Here is a 21,269-nt window from a genome sequence, read left to right on the forward strand (position 1 = left end):
TTAAGGAATAACTGAAGAAGTTTGGGATGGAAAACGCTAAGGAAATTGGAACACCAATGAGCCTATCAACTAAACTTGATAAAGATGAATTCGGTAAGCCAGTTGACTCGAAGATATATTGAGGTATGATTGGTAGCTTATTATATTTAATAGCTAGTAGACAAGATATTATGTTTAGTGTGTGCTTATGTGCACGCTTTCAATCATCTCCAAAAGAATCACATTTAATTGCAGTTAAGCGCATTCTTAGATATCTTAGTGGTACAATTAACCTAGGGTTATGGTACCCTAAGCACACATCTTTCGATCTAATCAGCTACACAGATGCAGATCATACTGCCTGTAAAATAGATCGAAAAAGCACTAGTGGAGCATGCCATTTCTTAGGTCATGCACTAGTTTCCTGGTTTAGTAAAAAATAAAATTCTGTTGCACTATCTACTGCTGAGGCAGAATATGTTGCTGCGGGTAGTTGTTGTGCTCAAGTTCTCTACATGAAGCAACAACTTGAAGATTTTAAACTCATGTATAATCACATTCCAATCAAATGTGATAATACAAGTGTTATAAATCTTTCAAAGAACCCAATACAACATTCTAGAACTAAGCATATTGAAATAAGATATCATTTTCTTCGAGATCATGTGCAGAAAGGCGATATAGTACTAGAATTCACAAACACACATGATCAGTTAGCAGATATTTTCACAAAGCCTTTACCAGAAGATAGATTATGTATGATCAGAAGAGAAATAGGTATGATGCATGCTATGAATATCTCTTAAAAGATAGACTAGAGTCAATAAAAATAGAGATAGATTTTTTAAATACTTTTACATAAACTTGAGATTCTTAGCCTCATGTTTGAGACGCTCATTCTCTTCATATAATATCATGTCATTCTTATCCATGGGAACCAGCAAGCGGAATAAAGAATCTAATAAAGATTTTAACTGTTTATTCTTCTGCCGAATGATTCCTTCCCTTGTGTGAGACTCTTGAACAATTCGTTGAAGTACAAAAATTTGTTCTTTGAGCTTTTCAACTTCATGATTTTTGGCTTGTAGCCACTGAGAAAAAGCAACAATAGAGGAAGAGTAGTGAGTCCCAAGACTCACCAAGTCATAAATAGCATCAGAATCTGACTTATTAGTCAGATTATTATTTTCCTGCTGCAACATGGCACCAATGGCAGCTGTAGAAAGGACAGGAGGTTGAGATGCAGAATACCTCATGGATGGATCTAGAGAAATGTTAGAAGAATGAGCTATTGAGAAAAGAATAGAAGGCTTAAAACGAGAATGTTAAAGGAATGTAGATGAGTTATAGAGATGAGAAGAAAACTTGATGCGGATTGGATGAACTTCAGGACTGATTTTATAGAGATAGCATAAAGAATAAGATAAACTATTATCTCTTCAAATCTTATTTAGTTAAAAGAAATACAAAATATGCTAGACACACATTGTCAAAAGTTTTCTTACTAAGCCAGCGAGATTAACAGTAGATTGTCCCTATTTTTCTAGTAAACGATGAACCTCTGCTGTTATCTGCCGATGTTGACCTTGTATTTGAACCCTTTCTCGTTCCAGCTCCTCTATTCGTGGTTGCAGATCATAAGCATACCAATCTGCAAATTTTTTCAACTCTTGGTTTTCTTGCTTTAGCCTTTTATTCTCACTATCCTTATTAGCAAGCTTCTGTCGTAACTCAGATATTTGCATGTTAAGATGATCAATCTCCCTCACCCTTGCCATTAACCTCCGAGACATGATCGTAATAGAGGCAGCATATTGACTACTGAGCATTCTTGATTCTGCAATAATCTCAGAATCAGCCTTACTAGAAAAACGATTCTCTACTTCTATCATGGTATTGACGGCCTCAGGAGAGAAGATTGATGATTGATGCGTCAAGGGTTCCTGATTCAAGTCTGGAATATTAGTGGAAGAGAATTGCTCAGCTATTCTATCATTGTGGAAAAACAGAACTCAGGTCAAGAAGCGATGTATTTTTTTGGCATCTGATAGATGAGAATGCTCATTTTTTTTATAGAAATTTAGAGTCTTCAATCACGTTTGTCAACAACATCAAGCGATTGTTTAAATCTCCAGCAGCACTAAATTCATAGAGTTAGGCCTTGAGACTTTGCAGCATTTGTCAGGTCACGGACGGCTCCTTTTTCAACTATCTACAGTGACTATTAAAAGCATCGTTTTCTTCAGTCCATTTACTTGCTGTCGATCATTTTTAATGATGCCAAAAGGGGGAGAAGTTTTAGACTAGAACATTAACATTGTTTAAATTGCTAAACTTGTTATATATGCTTGGAATTATATTTATACTTTTGCTTGAAAAACTAATACATATTTTCAGGGGGAGCTTAAGTATTAATACAGGTTTCAAGTTCTATCAAGTATTTGTCATCATCAAAAAGGGGGAGATTGTTGAACCCAAGGTTTCAAGTTTCACGTGATTATAAATCTACACATGGATTTTGATGATGATAAATGAATTCAAAGAATAAAGGAGTTTTAAGCTCAAGTTGTCCACACAATGGAGTCGAGCACATCAAAGAACCAAGCATGAGCAAGAAGGAAACAAGTTCACATTAAAGTCATACAGTAATGTTGTAAATCTCTTAAAATTCAAAATTAGGATTAATGCTCAAAATTAATATTTTATCATAAAGCATTAAAATACATTTTCCACATGTGCGTGAATATTTTTGAAAATTTTGAAAAATGATTGATTGTCATCTTTTACATGTGCATGCCTTGATTAAAGGGTTGAACTTTGAAAATATTAAAGATGATTGATTGTCATCTTTTACATGTGCATGCCTTGATTAAAGGGTTGAATTTTGAAAATATTAAAGATGATTGATTGTCATATTTCATATGTGCATGTTTTATTTGAATATTTTCAAAAGTGATTGATTCTTTTTTAGACTTATACAAAAGGTAGATGATTTTGTTTGAAAAATTTAAAAAGTAAAGTGTGCTCCTGTTGTCATATACAAAAAGTAAAAGATTAGGTTTGAATTTTTTGAAAAGGAAAGTGTGCTCCTTTTGTCATATGCCAAAAGTAAAATATTAGGTTTGATTTTTTTGAAAAAGTGAATGATGTTGTCTTTGACAATTGAAAAAGAAGAACCTTTTATTTGAATTTTTTGAAAAAAGTGAATGATGTTGTTTTTGACATGTGAATCTTTTTTAATTTGAATATGAAGTCTCATATGCCTATAAATAGATCATTTGAGAGTTTCACATTTACAACACCGAGAGCATACAACATTTATTCAAAACTTTCATTCTCTCTTCTCTAAGCATTGAGCCTTAATTCTTGTTCATTTTGAGAGATATAGTTTGCGCTATATTGTTCTTATTTCACTCATTGAGGAGTGTTTTCTAATAACCTACCCTCTATCAGCTCTTGTATCAGTAAAATGGTGTGTATAACCCTTGTGCGTGTAGAAAGTGTTTGACACAGGGAATAATTAAATCACCACGTGTAAGGTGATTGCAAGTGTAGAGGGTGTTCTACACAGATCCTTTGTAGCGGTGTTGTTCAAAAGTGTAATAGGTTTCTATCTCCACCTGAAGGAGGTTGAATAGTGAATTTGGGGATCCTCAAGGGGTAGCTTAAGGCGAGGACGTAGGCAGTGGGGCCGAACCTCGTTAACATACTGAGTTTGCTTCTCTCTTACCCTTACTCTTTATATTTATTACTGTTTCGTACTTTGTTTATATTTTATATTGTATATTTGATTTATAATTGTTATTTTTTTTAAATACAACTCTATTCACCCCCGTCTTGTGTTAGTCATCTGGGCAACACATTCCTTTACAAGCCATTTAGAATTTTCAAGAACAAATGGAACCGACGCCATAACCATCCTCCAAAATCTAGTACCTTTCTTTGGATTTACAAGTGAGATATGTTGATGTCGCACATATTTCACCAGAAAGAAATGAAACCACAAAGAGTCACTTGTAACACTCGTCCTTGTGGTGGGTCCTTTAGAAAATGATTTTAATAAAAATAGACAAGAATTACGATTCCTTTTGAAATTTTCTTTCCTTTCGTGCTAGGATACAAAAGACTACATGTTTATAAATAATCTCGTTTCTTAATTAAAAGGGTTACAATAGAAAATATTAAATTTCATAATTAAAGTCTCCCGTACAAAATATCATGCCTAGGCTTTCCTGCTCTTCCCCTTGGGCTATGCCCATCCTGACATGTCATGCTCATTTTGTCGTTGGGAGGGCACACATAAAAATTAAAATGAGTCAATGACTCATAAGCATTGCTTCATACAATTAAAATATAATAACATAGGTTTTTAGTCATACATTTATCACTCTATACATATCATATAGTTATCATGCATGGACATTCAGTTCCTTTTAAAACGTTGCGAGGTGAAGTTTTTCTTTAAACATACTTTCTTCTTGTAAAACAGTTTCCCATGCCTTGCTACCTTCATTTCTTAAAGAGTTTTTTCATGCATACATCTTGTCATACATACATGCATTCTTTCTTAATATGCATACATTTTTTCTTATCGCTTTCATTGGCTGTTGTATATTGTTGCACCCCGTGTGTTGGGGTTAGCAGTCATTTGGACATGATTCCGCCCATGGCTATGGGTTGGGAATCCATTCCGTCAGGGTGTAGCACTGGGTGCACTACCAGTATTACTTACCCGACATTGCAATCTGCCCAGTCCAGTCATTTGGTACCTTTTCCATTCCTTTCCATTTGGTATCTTCATACATTAAACATTCAGTCCATTCATTCCTTTTTAGTCATTTTGTTCATTTTTACTCCATTCATTCATTTACAGTTCTTACAGTCCTTACAGTTCTTTACAGTTCTTACGGTCATTTCGTTCATAAAAGTCATTTTAAAAGCATTGGACATTTTAAAAATTGTTTTCTTTCATGGTACCATTTAAAACGTTAGTTCATGCATCTTTTAAAGCATCAGTTTGTTTCCTTTCGTGAACATACATATAATACGTACCACTTATAGCATCTATCCATATGCATACATTTACTTACTTTGAGTGCGTAAAAAGGGATTGCCAAGGAAGGCCGTTACGTACTTATACTTGAAAGCTTATGCTTAGCTTTCATTTTCGTAAAACGTGTTTTGTAGAGAAAAGCGTTAGTTCATAAAGCATCTTAAGAAAAATTTCGTTTTCATCTTCTTTTATTTAAGAAAAACTCTAGAAGAGTATGAACGTAATACTTACCTGGACTTCATGCCATACTCATTCCATGCAGTCTATTCGTGTGCGTGTCAGATGACAACCTACATGCATACACATAATCTTACGTCATTTTCTATCTAATACATAAGCAACTAAACTAGAACTAGAACTATGATTCACTTGGAACATTCTCCATCCATTCCTGGGCTCTTACGTGACATTTACTATGCTAAAGCCTTCGGAGTCTCATTCCTTAAAGTGAACTTCTGTGATTCACCATAGGGTTAAGACACTAAGACCTTCATCTTATTCTTCTATCAACCACATGTCGACACATGACTCAAACTGACTAAGTCACGCATCCTAATCCTAAAACAACTTATCCATTACTACCTTCATGTATCCTAGCCCATACTCAATCCTCATTCCCATCCATACAAGCCACATGATTTTAAGCCAACTTTGAGGTTTAAATATCGTGCAACCATGCCGAGGAAAAATTACTCATTACATATGGTAAATTTGTTCGGCATAAGTGTTTTGCTAGAGGCACATGTACCTTATCCCTTTTATCAGTTAAGACCAACTTATAGTCCAATGAACACCTGCTTTTATAAACAAGCTCCATACTCTGATACCAACTTGCTCAAACTCGGTTGATAGGACTCTTCCTACTTCTCGGCCCTGTACAAGTTCATCTCGACACTTAACAAGAGGACTGCATCCACAAATGTGCCTCTATCACGTCACGCAGCTTAGGACTAATCTCGAGTTACGGCACGACGCTTGTCATGCTTCCGCAGTGCTACTTTTACACTTTTCTACCACTTCACAAATACTCTCAGCTGTAAATCAACCACAAGATGACACCCGTCACTTTGGACTACAGGCCACGTCATAGCTACTTTGGGATATTGTTACACTGTTCTCGACGCTACACGATACACTCTACGCTTCTCAACTACGCAACCATCCTTTTATACGGGACACGCCTTATGGTGCATTACTACACAACATAGGGCATACGCCATGTGCACTAGCTTCACTCTATACCACACATCACTATGGCGCACGTTACATGGTGTGTCGTTGCACTATATGGAGCACGCTCCACATGTACTCCCTTGACACACTAAGCCATATCACAACTATGACATACATCTCACGCCCATACTTTACAGCACAGTCCACAATACTACACAGTTATGTCCAACACTTCGTTACATAGCCATACTTCACTTCACAACTAGGCAGCGAACTCCACAATTACTAATAACATAGTCTACAGTCCAACCAACCAACTAACATATATCATAAATAATAAGAGATAGAAGGTTATACCATAGATAAGATAACCCGTGCGTTGCTTGCTGCCCTTCACGATCAAGGCCTTGGAGGAGTCGTATGTGGCGGTTAACACTGTATACAGTGGCAGTTAGCCACGTACAGTGGCTGTCCACCTCGTAAAAAGGTAGTTTGAGCTTGGGAATAGTTAGGCATGGTCTTGGAAAGGCTTAAGGTGGCCTCATGGTGGTCTGGGTGGCAGAGCACGGTGGCATCTCATTGTGAACAATGCACCTGTGAGAGAAGTGGGGACGGGCTGGATGTCATGGCTAGGCATGGAAGAGCTTGAGGGAGGTGTGGTGGCGAGGTGGTGGCTGCACGGTGGTGGATCGGCCATGAGTAGTGTAATCCGTGTGAGAGAGTGAGGGAGAGTGAGAGCTGTGGGTAACTTGGTTGGACATGAAAATGGCTTGGGGAGGTCCTAGTGGTGAGAGGATCATGGTGGTAGTGGTAAGGTGGCGTGGGTAGCCGTGCACGGTGGTGAAACCGTGTGTGTGTGTGTGTGTGATCCATCGGAGAGAGAGAGAGGTAGGGGGAAAGGAGACAATAGAAATGAAGCCCATGGTGTGAGGATGTTGTTGGTAGTGGTCGGAGGCCAAGCTGGCTGTGTATGGTAGCACTATTGTGGAGAAATAGGGTAAAAACTCATCTTAACTAAACTGCCGTGGAAGGAGGAGGAGGCTACCGTGGAGTTCACTGGTGGGAGGAGGGACCTGCTAGCAGGGAGGGAGGCTGCCGGTGGTGGAGGTGGAGTTGAAAGATCGGTGGTGGAGGTGGGCTAGAGGAGAAGCTACACAGTGAGAGAGAGAGAGAGGACTGTGTACGTTGGGTCCAAGGGAGGGAGAGGAGAGAGAAGGGAAAGCGAAAATGTGAGGGGAAAAAGAGAGAGACTTGAGTATTTAATCCAGGTCATTCGTTCGGGATCTTCAAAATGATCTATCGGTGAGTTTAACTGGAAGAATTAAGATAAAATATTATTTTATAAACTAAAGTTTATACAATAATATTCCTTCATCATTAATTAAAATGATGAAGTCTCGTTAATCACTCGAGGAGAATAAAATCATTTAAATTAATTTAGAGTTTTCAACATAAATTTAAATCTCTTAATATTTTTAAATGGCTAAAATAATTTTATTTAAATAATTTTTCACAATTATAATATTTTTAGAGCTCATCAAAATATTATAATTGTGTTATTTAAAAATAAGTTTAGTCCAATAATATTGGAAATATCACATATAAATATTTTCAGAATATTTAAAATATCCGTAAGCTTTTAAAATATTAGACTTGCTTTAAAATCCACTTGGTATCTTTTAAAACAAGCTATCGAGGTACAGCTCGTAAAACGAGACTCGTAATTATATAAGAAAGAAGGATCAGGTTATCATATTACCAGTCAACAACTTTCAAGCAAATTTGATGCGAACCAATTTTTGAATATGAAAGATACCTCTCAAACCTATACCTCCCTTATTAGTAGACTTGCAAAGCAGATTCCAAGACATCCACTTACGCTTCAACTTACCATCTGCTGAACCCCAGAAAAAATTACTAAATGGCCTGTGCAAATTGTGCAAAACAGATTTTGGAGCTTTCTGTGACTGCCAACAATTGAACTAGCATGCTAGTAAGGATGTGCTTTATTAGAATCAGTCTTGCACCTGGGGACAGAAACTTCATATTCCAACCTTCTATTTTATGCGGAACACACTGCAACAACTCTTCCAAATAAAATCATTTCATTCTTCCAGTTATAATGGGAACCCAAGATATTTAACAGGGAATTGGCCTTCAGAGAAACCTGTCAAACGTAAAAGAAATCTTCACCTGAGGGGATTGAGGCAGCAATTTCGAGAAAGACTGAGCTTTGTCGGTCGACGCTAAGGGGCTAGGAGCACCCCTGACGGTAGCCATACCAACAATTGCACCAAGCCAACCCTAATAGAGAAATTGCACCAAGCCAACCCTAATAGAGAAATTTCACCTTACCACGCGTCCCTTAGGGCCCTCTAATCAACCAGCTTTTTCTTAATCAAAAGCATATCTTATTTTTAATAAAAGCCTTGAGTTTTAATCAATCAAAAGCCATATATATATTTTTTATACCTCGAAAGATAGACCAAAATTTTTCACGGATTGCATAAACTTTTTTTTCAAACATTTTTTAACTACCTTAAACATTTTTAAAAGATAAATAAAAAATCGGTTTATTGATGTTTTGTTAAGTCTAATTTTTAAAATACGAAAATTCTTCACCAATTGTACAATTGCATTTTTTTTGGTTTATTTTTTACAAACACTTGTTTAACTCCCTTAAACATTTTTAAAAGATAAATATAATGACAAACTAAAAAATAAATAAAAACCGCAAATTCAACAACCCAGATAGCATAAACCAATTTAGTTGTGTGAATCCAATTTTTTTACGTGTCAAATTAAGTAGAAGAGCAACTCTAGTGTAGACAACCCCTTCACCAAGGGGGAAAAAATTTAACATGTTGCAACCAATCCCCACACTAAACTATTAACATAATTAATATATAATTATATTATTCACACGAGTGCATTTCTCTATGTGTGTGTGTTGGTTGGATCACCGTTCTCTTGTGTGATTTGGTAGCAGAGACACTTTATCCAATCCATATTCCGATCCATCAATGTAATGCTTTCACAACAAATGATTAATGATTAATGTTGCACGAACAAATATATAGGGAATCCAACCACATACAGGATATATGTTTACCTAAATGGAAAGTAGATGATACGATAGATCATGAAATGACAACTGGATAAATACATTCAGATTAATATTGATTATGTTATCCAACATGAATTCTTGAAGGCAATAAGTTATTTTGGACCAAAAGTGTGCATTGAAAAATGCAAAGCCTCAGCCATTGGATTGTTATATATTTAAACTTACTAGAATTATGACGTTTATATTATATTAGGGGGAACTAGAACTAATTCTCGAGACCTCCCTTGCCGAGAAAAGGAAGAGCAAAATAATCAAAGTTCCATAATAACTTTAATTTGGATTTGCACGTATTCAGTACATTATGCTTTGGGCATGTATGCATGCATGTCTGTTCGAGAAAACAAATATGGGGCTTCAGACTCAATAAGATTTAGCTATACAAACAGTACCACCTTATCATAAGCCAGTTGGACTGATTATCCCTGATAATAATATAATATCTTGGAACCAAAGCGCTTTTATCCCTGATAGACTGATTTCCGACAATGTTATGGTGGCTTATGAGTTACTACATTCTATGAGTTCAAGACACAAAGGTAAAATGGGGAGTATGGCCATTAAACTTGACATGTCCAAAGCTTACGATAGGGTCGAGTGGGATTTCTTGGAAGCGGTTCTTCTAAGGCTAGGATTCTCAGAGAACTGGACCAGCTTACTAATGGGGTGTGTTAGATCAGTGAGTTACTCAGTTTTAGTCAATGGGATCCCCGGTGAGACCTTTACTCCTACAAGAGGGCTACGGCAAGGAGATCCTCTATCTCCATACCTTTTTATTATGTGTGCTGAAGGTCTAACTTCGCTTCTCCAAATAGCAGAACGTGATGGTAGTATACAGGGAGTTTCTGCTTCTAAAAGGGGCCTCAAGATCAATCATCTCCTTTTCGCCGACGATTGTGTTATATTCAGTAGAGCAAAAATGGAGGAATGGACTAGAATTATGTACCTTCTAGCAATCTATGAAAGAGCATCGGGCCAAGTTCTCAATAAGCAGAAAACTTCCCTCTTCTTTAGCTCCAATACCAAAGAAGAAACAAAAGCTTTTATCCTTCAAGGGGCTGCAGGGATTTCTTGTGATGACTATAATAAATACTTGGGGCTTCCTACTCTCGTTGGGAGAACAAAATACAACACTTTTCATGGTCTAAAAGAAAAAATCTGGAAGCGGATGAATAGCTGGAAAAATTCCTTTCTCTCAACAGCTGGGAAAGAAATCTTAATAAAAAGTGTTCTACAAGCCATTCCGACGTATACTATGAGCATTTTCAAACTCCCGATAAGGTTGGTTAGAGAAATAGAAATGATGTTTTCAAATTTCTGGTGGAACCACAAGAAGGAAGGAAGAGGAGTACATTGGCGTAAATGGGAGAAGATGGGAAAGTCAAAACAAGATGAAGGCCTGGGTTTTCGCCATATGTAGTGTTTTAACCGTGCACTATTGGCAAAACAAGTTTGGAGAATTCATAAACATCCCTCCTCTCTAGTGTCTCAGCTCTACAAAGAAAAATATTTTAAGCACTCCCAAGTCTTGGAAGCAAAAACAAAGTCTAGTTCCTCTTATATTTGGCAAGGTCTATGTTCAGTTCTGGATCTAGTCAGGAAGGGTTCAGTTTGGCGAGTCGGCAATGGTAACTCAATACGAATATGGAAGGACAAATGGCTCCCAAAAGAAAAAACTTTTGAAGTACAGACTTGCCCCAATACGATTCCAGCAGAGTCTAAAGTCTCTTGCCTCATTGACTCGGCTCTTATGAAGTGGAACACTGAGATGGTCAAAACTATTTTTAAACCAGAAGAAGCGCAGCTAATTTGCAGCCTACCAGTTAGTCTCAGAGGTGCTGCGGATTCATCTATTTGGGGCTATAAAAAGAAAGGTATTTTCACAGTTAGAAGTGCTTATTTTGTTGATCTGGATACAAAACATCAGAAGTATGGGGAACCATCAGGATGTAATCAATTTGTGCATTGGTGGAATGCCATTTGGCACTTGGAAGTTATAGGGAAAGTAAAGCATTTCCTCTGGAAATCAGTCTCAAATCTCCTTCCCACTAAGGAAAATCTGTTCAAGAAGAAGATTTTGGATAGCCCTCTTTGCCCGGTGTGTGATAGGGGGATAGAAACTACTCTGCATGGTTTATGGGAATGCCCGGTAGCTAGAGATGTTTGGGGGGATCGGGAATCACCAGTGGCTAAGTGGGGAAGCTCTTTTGATTTTTTTGCATCTTCGTGGACTGAATTCTATGATAGACTCGAAGCTAAGAACCTGTTTTTGGTAGCTATAGTCTGTTATAGAATTTGGCATAGAAGAAATGACCTTGTTTTTAGAAATAATTTCATTGGTCCAAAATCTGTTTTATCTTCTGTGGTTTCTGATTTGGAGATTTGTTCTTTGGCACAAAGTGAAAGCTTGGTGAGACAAAGTCTTTTGACACATCAAGCTGCTGCTTCTTTTTGGCACCCTCCCTCATCTTCTTGGCTAAAAGTTAACTTTGATGCAAGTTTTAAAATGTCAGATTTGGTGATGAGAATGGGCATTATAGCCCGAGACTTTATGGTGAGCCACACTTTATGTTGGCTGCACAAAAACACTCGGTATCCTCAGCTTTCATGGCTGAAGCGTATGCTTTATGGAGAGCCTTTACCCTATGTGATGAAATGGGAGTGAGGAGTGTTGTTTTTAAAGGGGACGCAAGGCTGGTTGTAGATGCTGTGAAAAATTCCAGTCCAGATTTTGCATGGCATGGACAGCTTGTTGAGGATCTCAAAAATGAGCTGGCGATACACCCGAGTTGGAATCTGTCCTTCACCAGCAGAGGGAACAACAAAGTGGCTCATGAACTAGCTAGATTAGCTTATTCTGTTGTAACAGAAACTGTTTGGATTGAGGAAGGACCGGATGTGGTTTCTTCTCTCATATCTGATGACAAACTTTGTTCTAGTGATTAATGTTATATCAAAAAAAAAAAAAAAAAAAGCCAGCTGGTTAGATGGTTGAGGAATGTGTGCGTATGTGACTCTCTATCAATATTTATGCTTCAGACCCAAAGTACTTTAAAAAAAAAAATATAAGAATGAGATTGCCTTTCGTCGGCAAACACGGGGTTTGTTCCTCAAGGATTTTTATAGGTTCGAGGCTGCTCAAGAAATGTCATCTTCTTACCTAGGGTTATTAAATACCAAGCTCATCATGTTCTCTCTCTGTTTTTCTACCCCACAAAAAGAAAGGAAAGAAAAAACATGCAGAGTTTTATTGAAGGTAGGGACTGCTCAAGATGATTAATAATGCTGTGAATAATAATATGTATAGATTCATTCGGATCTTATTAGCATCCTGAAGTAATGGCAATTTGAGGTTTTGGATTTAACATTAATAAAGCACTCTAACTTTTGTGTACAGATTTGTTTTCAAAGAGTTCTAGAGAGACCTTTAAAATAATTTGCTTAGCTATCTTAGATCTATAATTGTCTCGAATTATAGAAAACGGATGGAGTTAAAGCATGCTGTTAAAGCATGTCCTTATAAATAAAAAATAGTGGCAGAAATCATTGCTAGCTAATCAGCACAAAGTCCTCTGCCTAAATAGCGGACATTGTTATAAATTATCTCTAAAATCTTGACAATGAGAAAAAATTACATTACATAGATTTGCCACAACCATATCATAAGAGAAGTAGAGAAATCTTACACAATCATATCAAAGTCTAACAAATGGTAAACAATCATACTACCAATAGAGAGAGAAGACGGATGGAGAAGAGAGAGAGGCTTACTGTATCTCCAAGCCGAGAGAGAGAGGGGATGCACCAATTGTGGCCTGCGAAGGTGGTTTTGGAGGCTAGGGCATTAAGTAGGAAATTGCGGCTGACTCAGTGACGTTGCGTGGGTTGGGGATAGATTGTATACTGGGGCAGGTTGCGACTATGGTGAGAAGCGGTGCAGTCGCAGGGCGAGGGCGATGGTGATTATCGTAAGTTTGGAGGGCGGGGGGGCTCGGGGGTTGGGGAAGAAAGGAAAGGGGTGGGGAAGAAAAGAAAGAAAGTAAGGGAGAGGGGTATTGCGCGCAGGGTATCGCGGGAATTTAGTGGAATTAGAGTAAAATTTTTAAGGCCACTGAATTTCTTGGGAAAAAGATCAATAATCTCGTGGCAAATGGGAAATTAGTCACAATGAATAAGTACTAGTAAGTCACTGTTTTTGCAATGATGTCAATTTCATGGAAAAAAACATTTTTTGGCCGTTATAAGTTTTAACCCATGAGGACTTAGTTTTATTGTGAATTTTTCTCCCATTAACACACAATGGTGGCAAAAAATACATTTCTTCTTGATTGTGAAATTTTCTCCCATTAACACAGTGGTGGCAAAAAATACATTTCTTCTTGATAAGAATCCCTTTTACCACTATATTATTTTCACCGAATGGATCTCATGGTAAAAAGCTGGTTTTGTTCTTATTAATAGTTTTGGTGTCAATTACACACTATTTGCCACGATCTCCTGTCATGGAAAAAGAACTCGTGGGAAAAGCTAGTATTTGTTGTAGTGGGTTAAGTCCAATTAGTTTTTGCTTAATCAAATCATATCTTTATTTTTAATAAAAGCCTTACGTTTTAATGAAAAAGTAAAAACTAAAAGCCCAGAAAAATGAACCAAAAATTTTCACCAATTTATAATTTTTTTTTCTTTTGTTTTTTTTCAAACATTTAAAAAAAAAAATTAGTTTAGTGATGTTTTATGTGACGCCCCCAAATCCCACGTACGGACACATAAAAATCGAGACATCAGGATGATGACAACACGGGTCACCACCCTATTGCCAAGTGCCAAGTGTGTGTATATGCAACAAGTGTGCAATTAAAAACATGCAGCGTATAACAAAAGTCTCATAACTAAGTATCAGAATTTTTCTTTGTTTAATACAAACCCGTTCAATTAAACCCGTTCAAAACATACATAATAAAATATTACAAGCCACAAATATAGTTTCAACACCAAACTAAAAGGCATGACACTTCAAATTAATACTCCGGCGGAGCCGCCTCCTTGGGCTCAGCCTCCTCTTCATCCTCGACCTCTGCATCAAAATCTACGGTACCAAAATGGTGCCGTAGGTAAGTAAAGATCCAAACGCCACAAGATAAAAACATATTAAACTCAACAATATGCATAAATGCCAAACGCACATATTCTATAAAATCACATTTTTCCCACGCACGCCAAAAATTCCATTTGGCCCCAAAAACGTATTACTTTCCAACTCACGCCAAAAGTCTCATTTGGCCCAAATCCAACTCAATTCAATAACCAATTAATCCGAATGCACCATGACCTCCCCTAGGGGTCATCCGCATACCCTGGCTCCCGTCGCCACACCACGAGTAACGACCATGCGTATGACTTCATAATGAGTGATGTCCAGTTTCGCGCCCCGCGCATACGTAGCCAAGAATCCTCTAGCCCTCGCCAGCGAAGGGCCACGGAGTCGATATGAGGGCGTTACCATCCCGCCCGCTCCCGTTGTCGCCCAGCGACAACCCAGGGGACGTCACTCAGTATATTACGCTCCTGAGTGGCCAGAGGAGTTCCACCGAGATAATACCCCATCTCAGCTTGGGGTTGTAATACACATGCACCCGAAAATCTATTTACACAAATAACACTGGTTTTTCTCAATTTAATAAATGTACATGAATGCATTATGAAATGCACACCTCAAGATACAAATCATCCAACCAATCACAATATCAATGAAACCAAACAACTCCGTCCTCAATCCATCTGACCCCCGACTCCTCGAACTCAGTCCGAAATTAACCAACCAGTCAAATAAATTATTGTAAGAACAAAAATATATTTAAATCTAAAATAGAGTTTAGAAAATACTTACAGCGCTATAAGGTATGTTTTGAAGGATCATGACGTTGCAAACAGCGGAAAAAAAGTAACGTAACAGTGTATTTTACACTGTGGCCGTGGGTTGTAAAATACCCACTTTTGAACGGGGACAAACCAAGACTTGGAATTGATAGAGAATAGCTTAGAGATGTTTATGAAGTTAATGGAAGTGAGTTTTGGCCGTGGGTGGTGGTGAAAACGGCGGTGGAAGCGAAAAAAGAGCAATGACGGCGGAAATGGCTAAAAGCCGTGTGGCTTAGATGGGCTCTAGGTGGCTAACGGCGGTATGGGAGGGGCTGATTTTTGGTGGGGAGGTTCACTGGCAGGAGGAGAGTCGACCGATGGGGGCGGTGTTGGTCACGTCGCCGGCGAGCGGCGGCGTTGGGCTGAGGAGCTGGACGGCGTTGGAGGAGAGAGAGAGAGAATGCTGCGTGCGCGGGTAGGAGAGGAAAAAGAAGAATAAAGAAAAGAAAGAAAGAAGAAAAGAAAGGAAAAGAAAAAGAAAAAAGGAAAAGGGAAAAAGAAAAAGAGAAAAGAAAAGATGGAGGAAAGAAATGAGGTCCAATCCTCACCTCCGGTGTCCAAAAATTAATCTGACGAAAATAATTTTAAAAATTATAAAACGACTAAAATAAATTAAACACCACATCAAACTAAAATAAAACCAATTAAAATACAATAAATTAAAATAAAAGAACTAATATATTAATTAAATTAAAAAGCTCCTTCAGTAAAAATACACATAAAAACAGGATATCACATTTTATTAAGTCCAATTTTTAAAATACCAAAATTCTTTACCAATTGTACAGTTGTTTTTGTTTTTTTTTTTTTTGCAAACACTTCTTTAAACCCCTTAAAAATTTTTAAATGATAAGTAGAAATGATAAACCATAAAACCCCCAAAAAAAAAAAAAGAAAAAAAAAAAACACAAACACATCAACCCAAAAGAACAGAAAAATAAATAGAAATGAAAAAACTAAACATTTCAAACTAAAAAATAAATAAGTAAAAGCCATATGTTTTTTTCAAAAATATATAATACAAAGATACCCACTATTCTTAAAATAAAAAAGACAACAACATCTATTAATCTATTAATAACAAAATATACAAATCCAACAATAAATACAAAAAAAGATACTCACTATTCTCAAAATAAAAAATGAAAGTCATATTTTTTTAAGAAACTAAACATGCAAAAAAAAAAAAAAAAAAAAAAAAACCTAAAAGTCATCTGTTTTGTTTAAGAAAACCAGAAACATCAATCAAACGAACTGTACGTAGCTACTCACTAAGAATCATTTAGATAATTATTTTTTAAAAAAATAATTTTTTCTTAAAAAAATTAATCACTTATTTTTTTGAAAATGATTTTCACTTTTAGACGTCACACATTTTTTGCATAAAAAATTTACAACTTTATCTTTAAATCCAGCATGACGATGAACTCACCAACAATGTAAGCATAGAACAAAAAAAGTAAGGTTTCAAAGGTAAGGCTTGAATGCAAGGAAGTCTTTTGTGGCCTCTCTTCCTTGACAAAAAATTGTCCATAGCAAAGTATATAGGTTATAGTTTAATTGGGTTGCAGAATCGCAATTCCTGACTTGGCCCTTGAGACAAGGTTTCACGCGCATCAAGTAATAAATCTGCTGCATTTTTCGCTCAAGCTAGAGTTTAGATGCTATCGAAGGAACTTTCTTTTTAAACTTCACTCAAGCCAGAGTCTAGTGAAAGTAGAACGACTTCTAATTCTTGATTTGGTACATTGTTTCACTTTTCCAGCTTCAATTTTTAGCCCAACTTGGCCAATACTAACTCAATTAAATTGGATTATGACTCCGCCAACAAATAATTATAAACTATAACTAGTACTTATATTATATACTAAATCCTCAACTATTAGCGTTTACTGTTTACCTATACTATGTTCATATATTATGGCATAAGTATATGTCATTTTTCTAGGTGTTTGTCTAGTTGGGTGAAACAGTTTTCCTACAAAAATAATATGGTTTCTTACAAAAGATTTGATTAATGAATAATTTAATTCATAGAAACAAAAAAATAATTTTTGGTAAATATCTTTGGATAATGATAGATTAGTGAAGTATAATAATTACATGTTTGGATATATTAGAAAACAAAAAAAGTAGTTCAAAATACATCATAGTTTAATGCAGGTTTAACAAATTGATCATTTTGCTAAACTTTTTTAATACAAATTTAACAAAAAAATTAGTTCAAAATGCCTGTTGGCTAGGGGTACTTTTCTAGAGAGAGAACCTCCTCCTTCTCTCTAGACAGCCAACTCGAAAAACATGTCTTGAGGGAGGGGGGAGCCTCGGCTTCTCCTCCCTCCCCCCCCCCCCCCCGCGGTTAACTTTGTTTGTTAGTTTTTTTGTTTGCTTTTTCGTTTCTTCCAGTTTTTGTCTGGTTTTGGGTGGTTTGTGCGTGTTTTTCCAGTCGATTCTAGTGGCTGTGGTGGTGCTCTTTTTGCTATCTATACGGAGCTGCCCTGCGGCGAGGACCATCTGCAACCATATATGAACAGCTCCCGAGCGCAAGCACATCGTGAAGGAGACGTCAACAGAGGCATGGTGGTTTCGCTGAGGGGGGAGGGTCTGGACAGGGGTGAGAGGCTGGCCACCCTGTTTTGGTGGCAAAGGCTGAAGGCTTTGGACTATGGCGAGGCGAGACGAGGTTACGGTAGGGCTACTAGTCGGCGAGAGGCGTGCTGCTCGGTTTGCTGGTGGCACGAGCAGAGGTGCTGGAGCACTACGGAAAGGCCGTTGGCCTTCCTTCTCTTTGGCTTTGACAGCGGATCGGTGTGCTTGGAAACCGGCATGGCAGACCAATGCTGCGCAGATGTGAGAAGAAAGAAGAAGGGGGCGGCGGGAGAGTTAATGATAAAACCCTAGCCAGCCTTTGTGTGTCCTTCAGCAGTTATGGTCCACGTGGTGCCCACTTGTCTTTAGGGCCTTTAGGTTGTTGGGTTGGGCCCATGGTGTACTCATCAGTCCAGTTTTTTTGTATTGTGTTTTTTGGTTTGTTTATTATGTAATGTTTTTTTGTATTAGGGTGCATTGGGAAGTTTTGTCTCTAGGACCTAGGGTCCGTAGAGTTTGTCTCTCTAGGGCCGAGGGTCCGTAGAGTTTGTACTCCACTCCTTGGGAGGGGGAGTTGTGTGGTCTATCTTAGACGATGGTCTAAGATAGGGGTGTGTCTCCTAGACGTTTAGTCTGGAGGCTTGTCTCTCAGACTGTTAGTCTAGAGGCATGGGACAAGACCGTACCAGCCACAAAGAAATTTGTGGGCTGGAGAGCATGAATAGTTAATTTTGGCTTGTTTTTTCAAGTCAGATGTTGTAATTATCCGGTTATTGAATGAAGGAAACTATGCTTCACTTTAAAAAAAAAAAAAAATGCCTGTTGGCTTGTTTGTGGCATAATTTATCATTCTGTGTCATCTTGTATGGGATCAATTGAGAGGACTTTAAAGTTTTTGTGTTGCTATTGCTTGAGTAGATTAGGGTCTACATAGAGTTGAACCATCCATTCTTTTACAAAAAATTGATTATTGAATAATTTAATGCATAGAAACCAAAAAAAAAAAAAAAAAAAAAATTGTTTCCCTTTCTATTACAAACTGTGGTCTGGTTTATGCTTGCAAGAATCAAACTTGGAATTTTCTTTAGTTTTTTTGTTTTTTTTTCTTCTTTGAATGTTTCCTATTTTCTTAAAAAATTTCCTACTTTAGGTTTAAATCCCAATTGTTATCTTCGTGTTTTGCATGCCTTTAGATTGGGCTCTCAGCAACTCAAGTCTTTTATCTTAGGCTTGTGGATACAAAGAAAACACTATGAGACGAGGGCCGTGGTGGTGGTCTGGGACTCTCTGATGCCAAAGTTAGCATTGTTTTAGAGTTTAGTGCAAGAGTATCAAGGGCTCTCCACGATTCCCACTCGCCTATCCGCTTAGGGCTACGTGGGACTCGGCTTTGCAGGAGGGTGTCAAGGTGGCTTGTTCCTTCTTTATGTTATAGGGGTTTCTTACACTTTTGAATTCGTGAAGCACCCTTTGTTCCACGGTTGGGGGCTTCTTGATTGGGCTGAAGAGCTGCTCGGTGGGCCTAGGCCTCCCGTGTTCTTGGGCCTATAGTCTAGGCCATTGGCCTGGTGAAAAAATCTCCTTATAGTTATTCCGCCAATTCCCATTGGACCGGTTTCACATAATTTCTTCTTTCCTCTCATTTGATGTCTTTATGCGTCTGTCATCACTTGGTATCCTTTCCTCTTGGGTGGGGTGGCTCTTTCACCACTTGGCTCCTCCACGTGTTGGGCCCTTGGGCTCTTTTCCATTATTTGGTTTGATGTGCAATGCTTCACTCTGACTTTACTAACATGGTCTCTAATGGTTGGGTTCTGGTAGTTGATTACAACCGTCATGTCCCTTCAACATTGATGGTTGTCAGGTGGCTCATAACACTTTACGTTGTGCCGTGTGTCTAGTGGGATTCGAACCATTCCGTTTCCCACATCCAAATCTTGGAAGTTGGAAGGCCAACCATTGGTCCTCTATATAAGCTTCGTCTTGCTCTTGCTATTCTCTTCTCACTTCATTTGCTTTCTCCTTGCGTCCTTGTGCCCTTGCCTTTCTTTGTTCAGCTTCTCCCTTTCTTCATATTCTTTCTTATCATTATTTCCAATGGCTGCCAAGAAGATTGCTGAACTCATGATTTCTAGGGAGCAAGACATTCCTGTGGTTCATTCTCTGGAGCTGGGCTACGTTGGTCACCACTGGCGCTTGGGGGCATCCTGTAAATTTTTGCTATCGCTGATATCTACCTACCGCATCTTGAACACAGTGGTTTTTTAGATTTTGGGGCTGCTAGAAGGGGTCGATGATGCTGATAGTTCTACCTTGCTCTTTTCCTCAGCATTTCCTCCTGTGGGTTGAGGTTGCCTTTCCCTCACCTTGTTCACAAAGTTTTGGGTTGTCTCGATTTGGCTCCCTCCTAACCTTACCCGAATGCTTGGCGGATCTAATGTGTTGCTGAATTTTGTGGCGGCAAGTGGTGTTGAAGTTTGACCTGAAGAATGTCGACTTGACTAACCGTGAGTTCCTCCTAACCTACAATGTTATGAGACATACTAGGAATATTTGCAATTTCAGGCGGTGAATGCCCTTGTTGTATTGGAGCAGATATGTCGCAAAATCAAAGACTGGACCGGCAAGTTCTTCTTCATGTTGGGCTAGGGATGAGAATTTTCCATTGGGAAAATTACCCACTCTGAGTTCCTTGTCAGGGCCCTATGAGGTGTTGTTCTTATCAACAAGGCAGTGCGCTTGAGGCTACTTTGATGAGCTACGTCATATAGCCATTATCAAGGAGTGGGCGAAGAAGCACCTAATTGTTGTTCTCTTGGAGGCTCTCCAGGAAGCAGAACATAGCAGTACATCTACCTCCCTTTGGGCATACCATTCTGCCGACTGTAGTATTTCTATTCAGTCATCAGCTACCCTGACTAGGGAGTGTTCCCCAAGCCCTCCAGTTGAAGGCAAGGGGAAGAAACTCCATGCAGAGAAGGTCAAGGCCGAAAGTGGCCCTGGGTCCCATTCTCAGCACCCTCTAGGCCAATCTTTGAAAGCTTCCGAAGTGCGATAGCCAAAACCCGTGACGCTTGCCTCGCACCTAGCCTCCCAAGTGTCTCTTGCGATTCCTGCACGTAGGTTGTAGAGAGAAAACCTCACCAGCCTTGGTGGATCAGTTGGTCCTTCTCCTGTTGTAGCTTTAGTTGTTGAGTCCATGTTAGTTATCACTCCAGAGGTGCTTGCCATGCTTACGGGGTTGAGCAAATTGTCTTGGTTGGCTAACACACTTTAGATGCATTTCTAGGGTGCCCTCCTGGAGACGGCCCCATGGCAATCGACCTTGGTTGAGCCATCTTTCGAGGTGGACGTGGAGATAATCCCTTCCTCTAACTTCACTGCTCATTCCGCGGTCTGGGACCTAGTCTTCTGGGATACTTTTGGGGACTT

At 38.4% G+C, this 21,269-nt stretch overlaps 1 protein-coding gene across 1 annotated transcript; it reads left to right on the forward strand.

Annotated features, from left to right (window-relative positions):
• The first annotated feature begins 9,873 nt into the window (after positions 1 to 9,873).
• Positions 9,874 to 12,275, forward strand: LOC122289281. The gene is made up of 3 exons (XM_043096264.1): positions 9,874 to 10,732; positions 10,913 to 11,594; positions 11,843 to 12,275. Exons 1-3 carry the CDS (start codon positions 9,874 to 9,876, stop codon positions 12,273 to 12,275), a joined length of 1,974 nt encoding a protein of 657 aa, XP_042952198.1.
• Positions 12,276 to 21,269: the final 8,994 nt, after the last annotated feature.

Source organism: Carya illinoinensis, chromosome 12 (genome assembly GCF_018687715.1).
Source record: "Carya illinoinensis cultivar Pawnee chromosome 12, C.illinoinensisPawnee_v1, whole genome shotgun sequence".
Taxonomy (NCBI): Eukaryota; Viridiplantae; Streptophyta; class Magnoliopsida; order Fagales; family Juglandaceae; genus Carya; species Carya illinoinensis.

Bases quoted from the DNA above. Each gene is read 5' to 3' on its own strand.
- LOC122289281 (XM_043096264.1), top strand. From the start codon at position 9,874: ATGGGGAGTATGGCCATTAAACTTGACATGTCCAAAGCTTACGATAGG. The intron at 10,733-10,912 runs GTTTTCGCCATA...GTCTATGTTCAG, and splicing joins AAAACAAGATGAAGGCCTGG to TTCTGGATCTAGTCAGGAAG. The intron at 11,595-11,842 runs GTTTTTGGTAGC...TTAAAATGTCAG, and splicing joins AGACTCGAAGCTAAGAACCT to ATTTGGTGATGAGAATGGGC.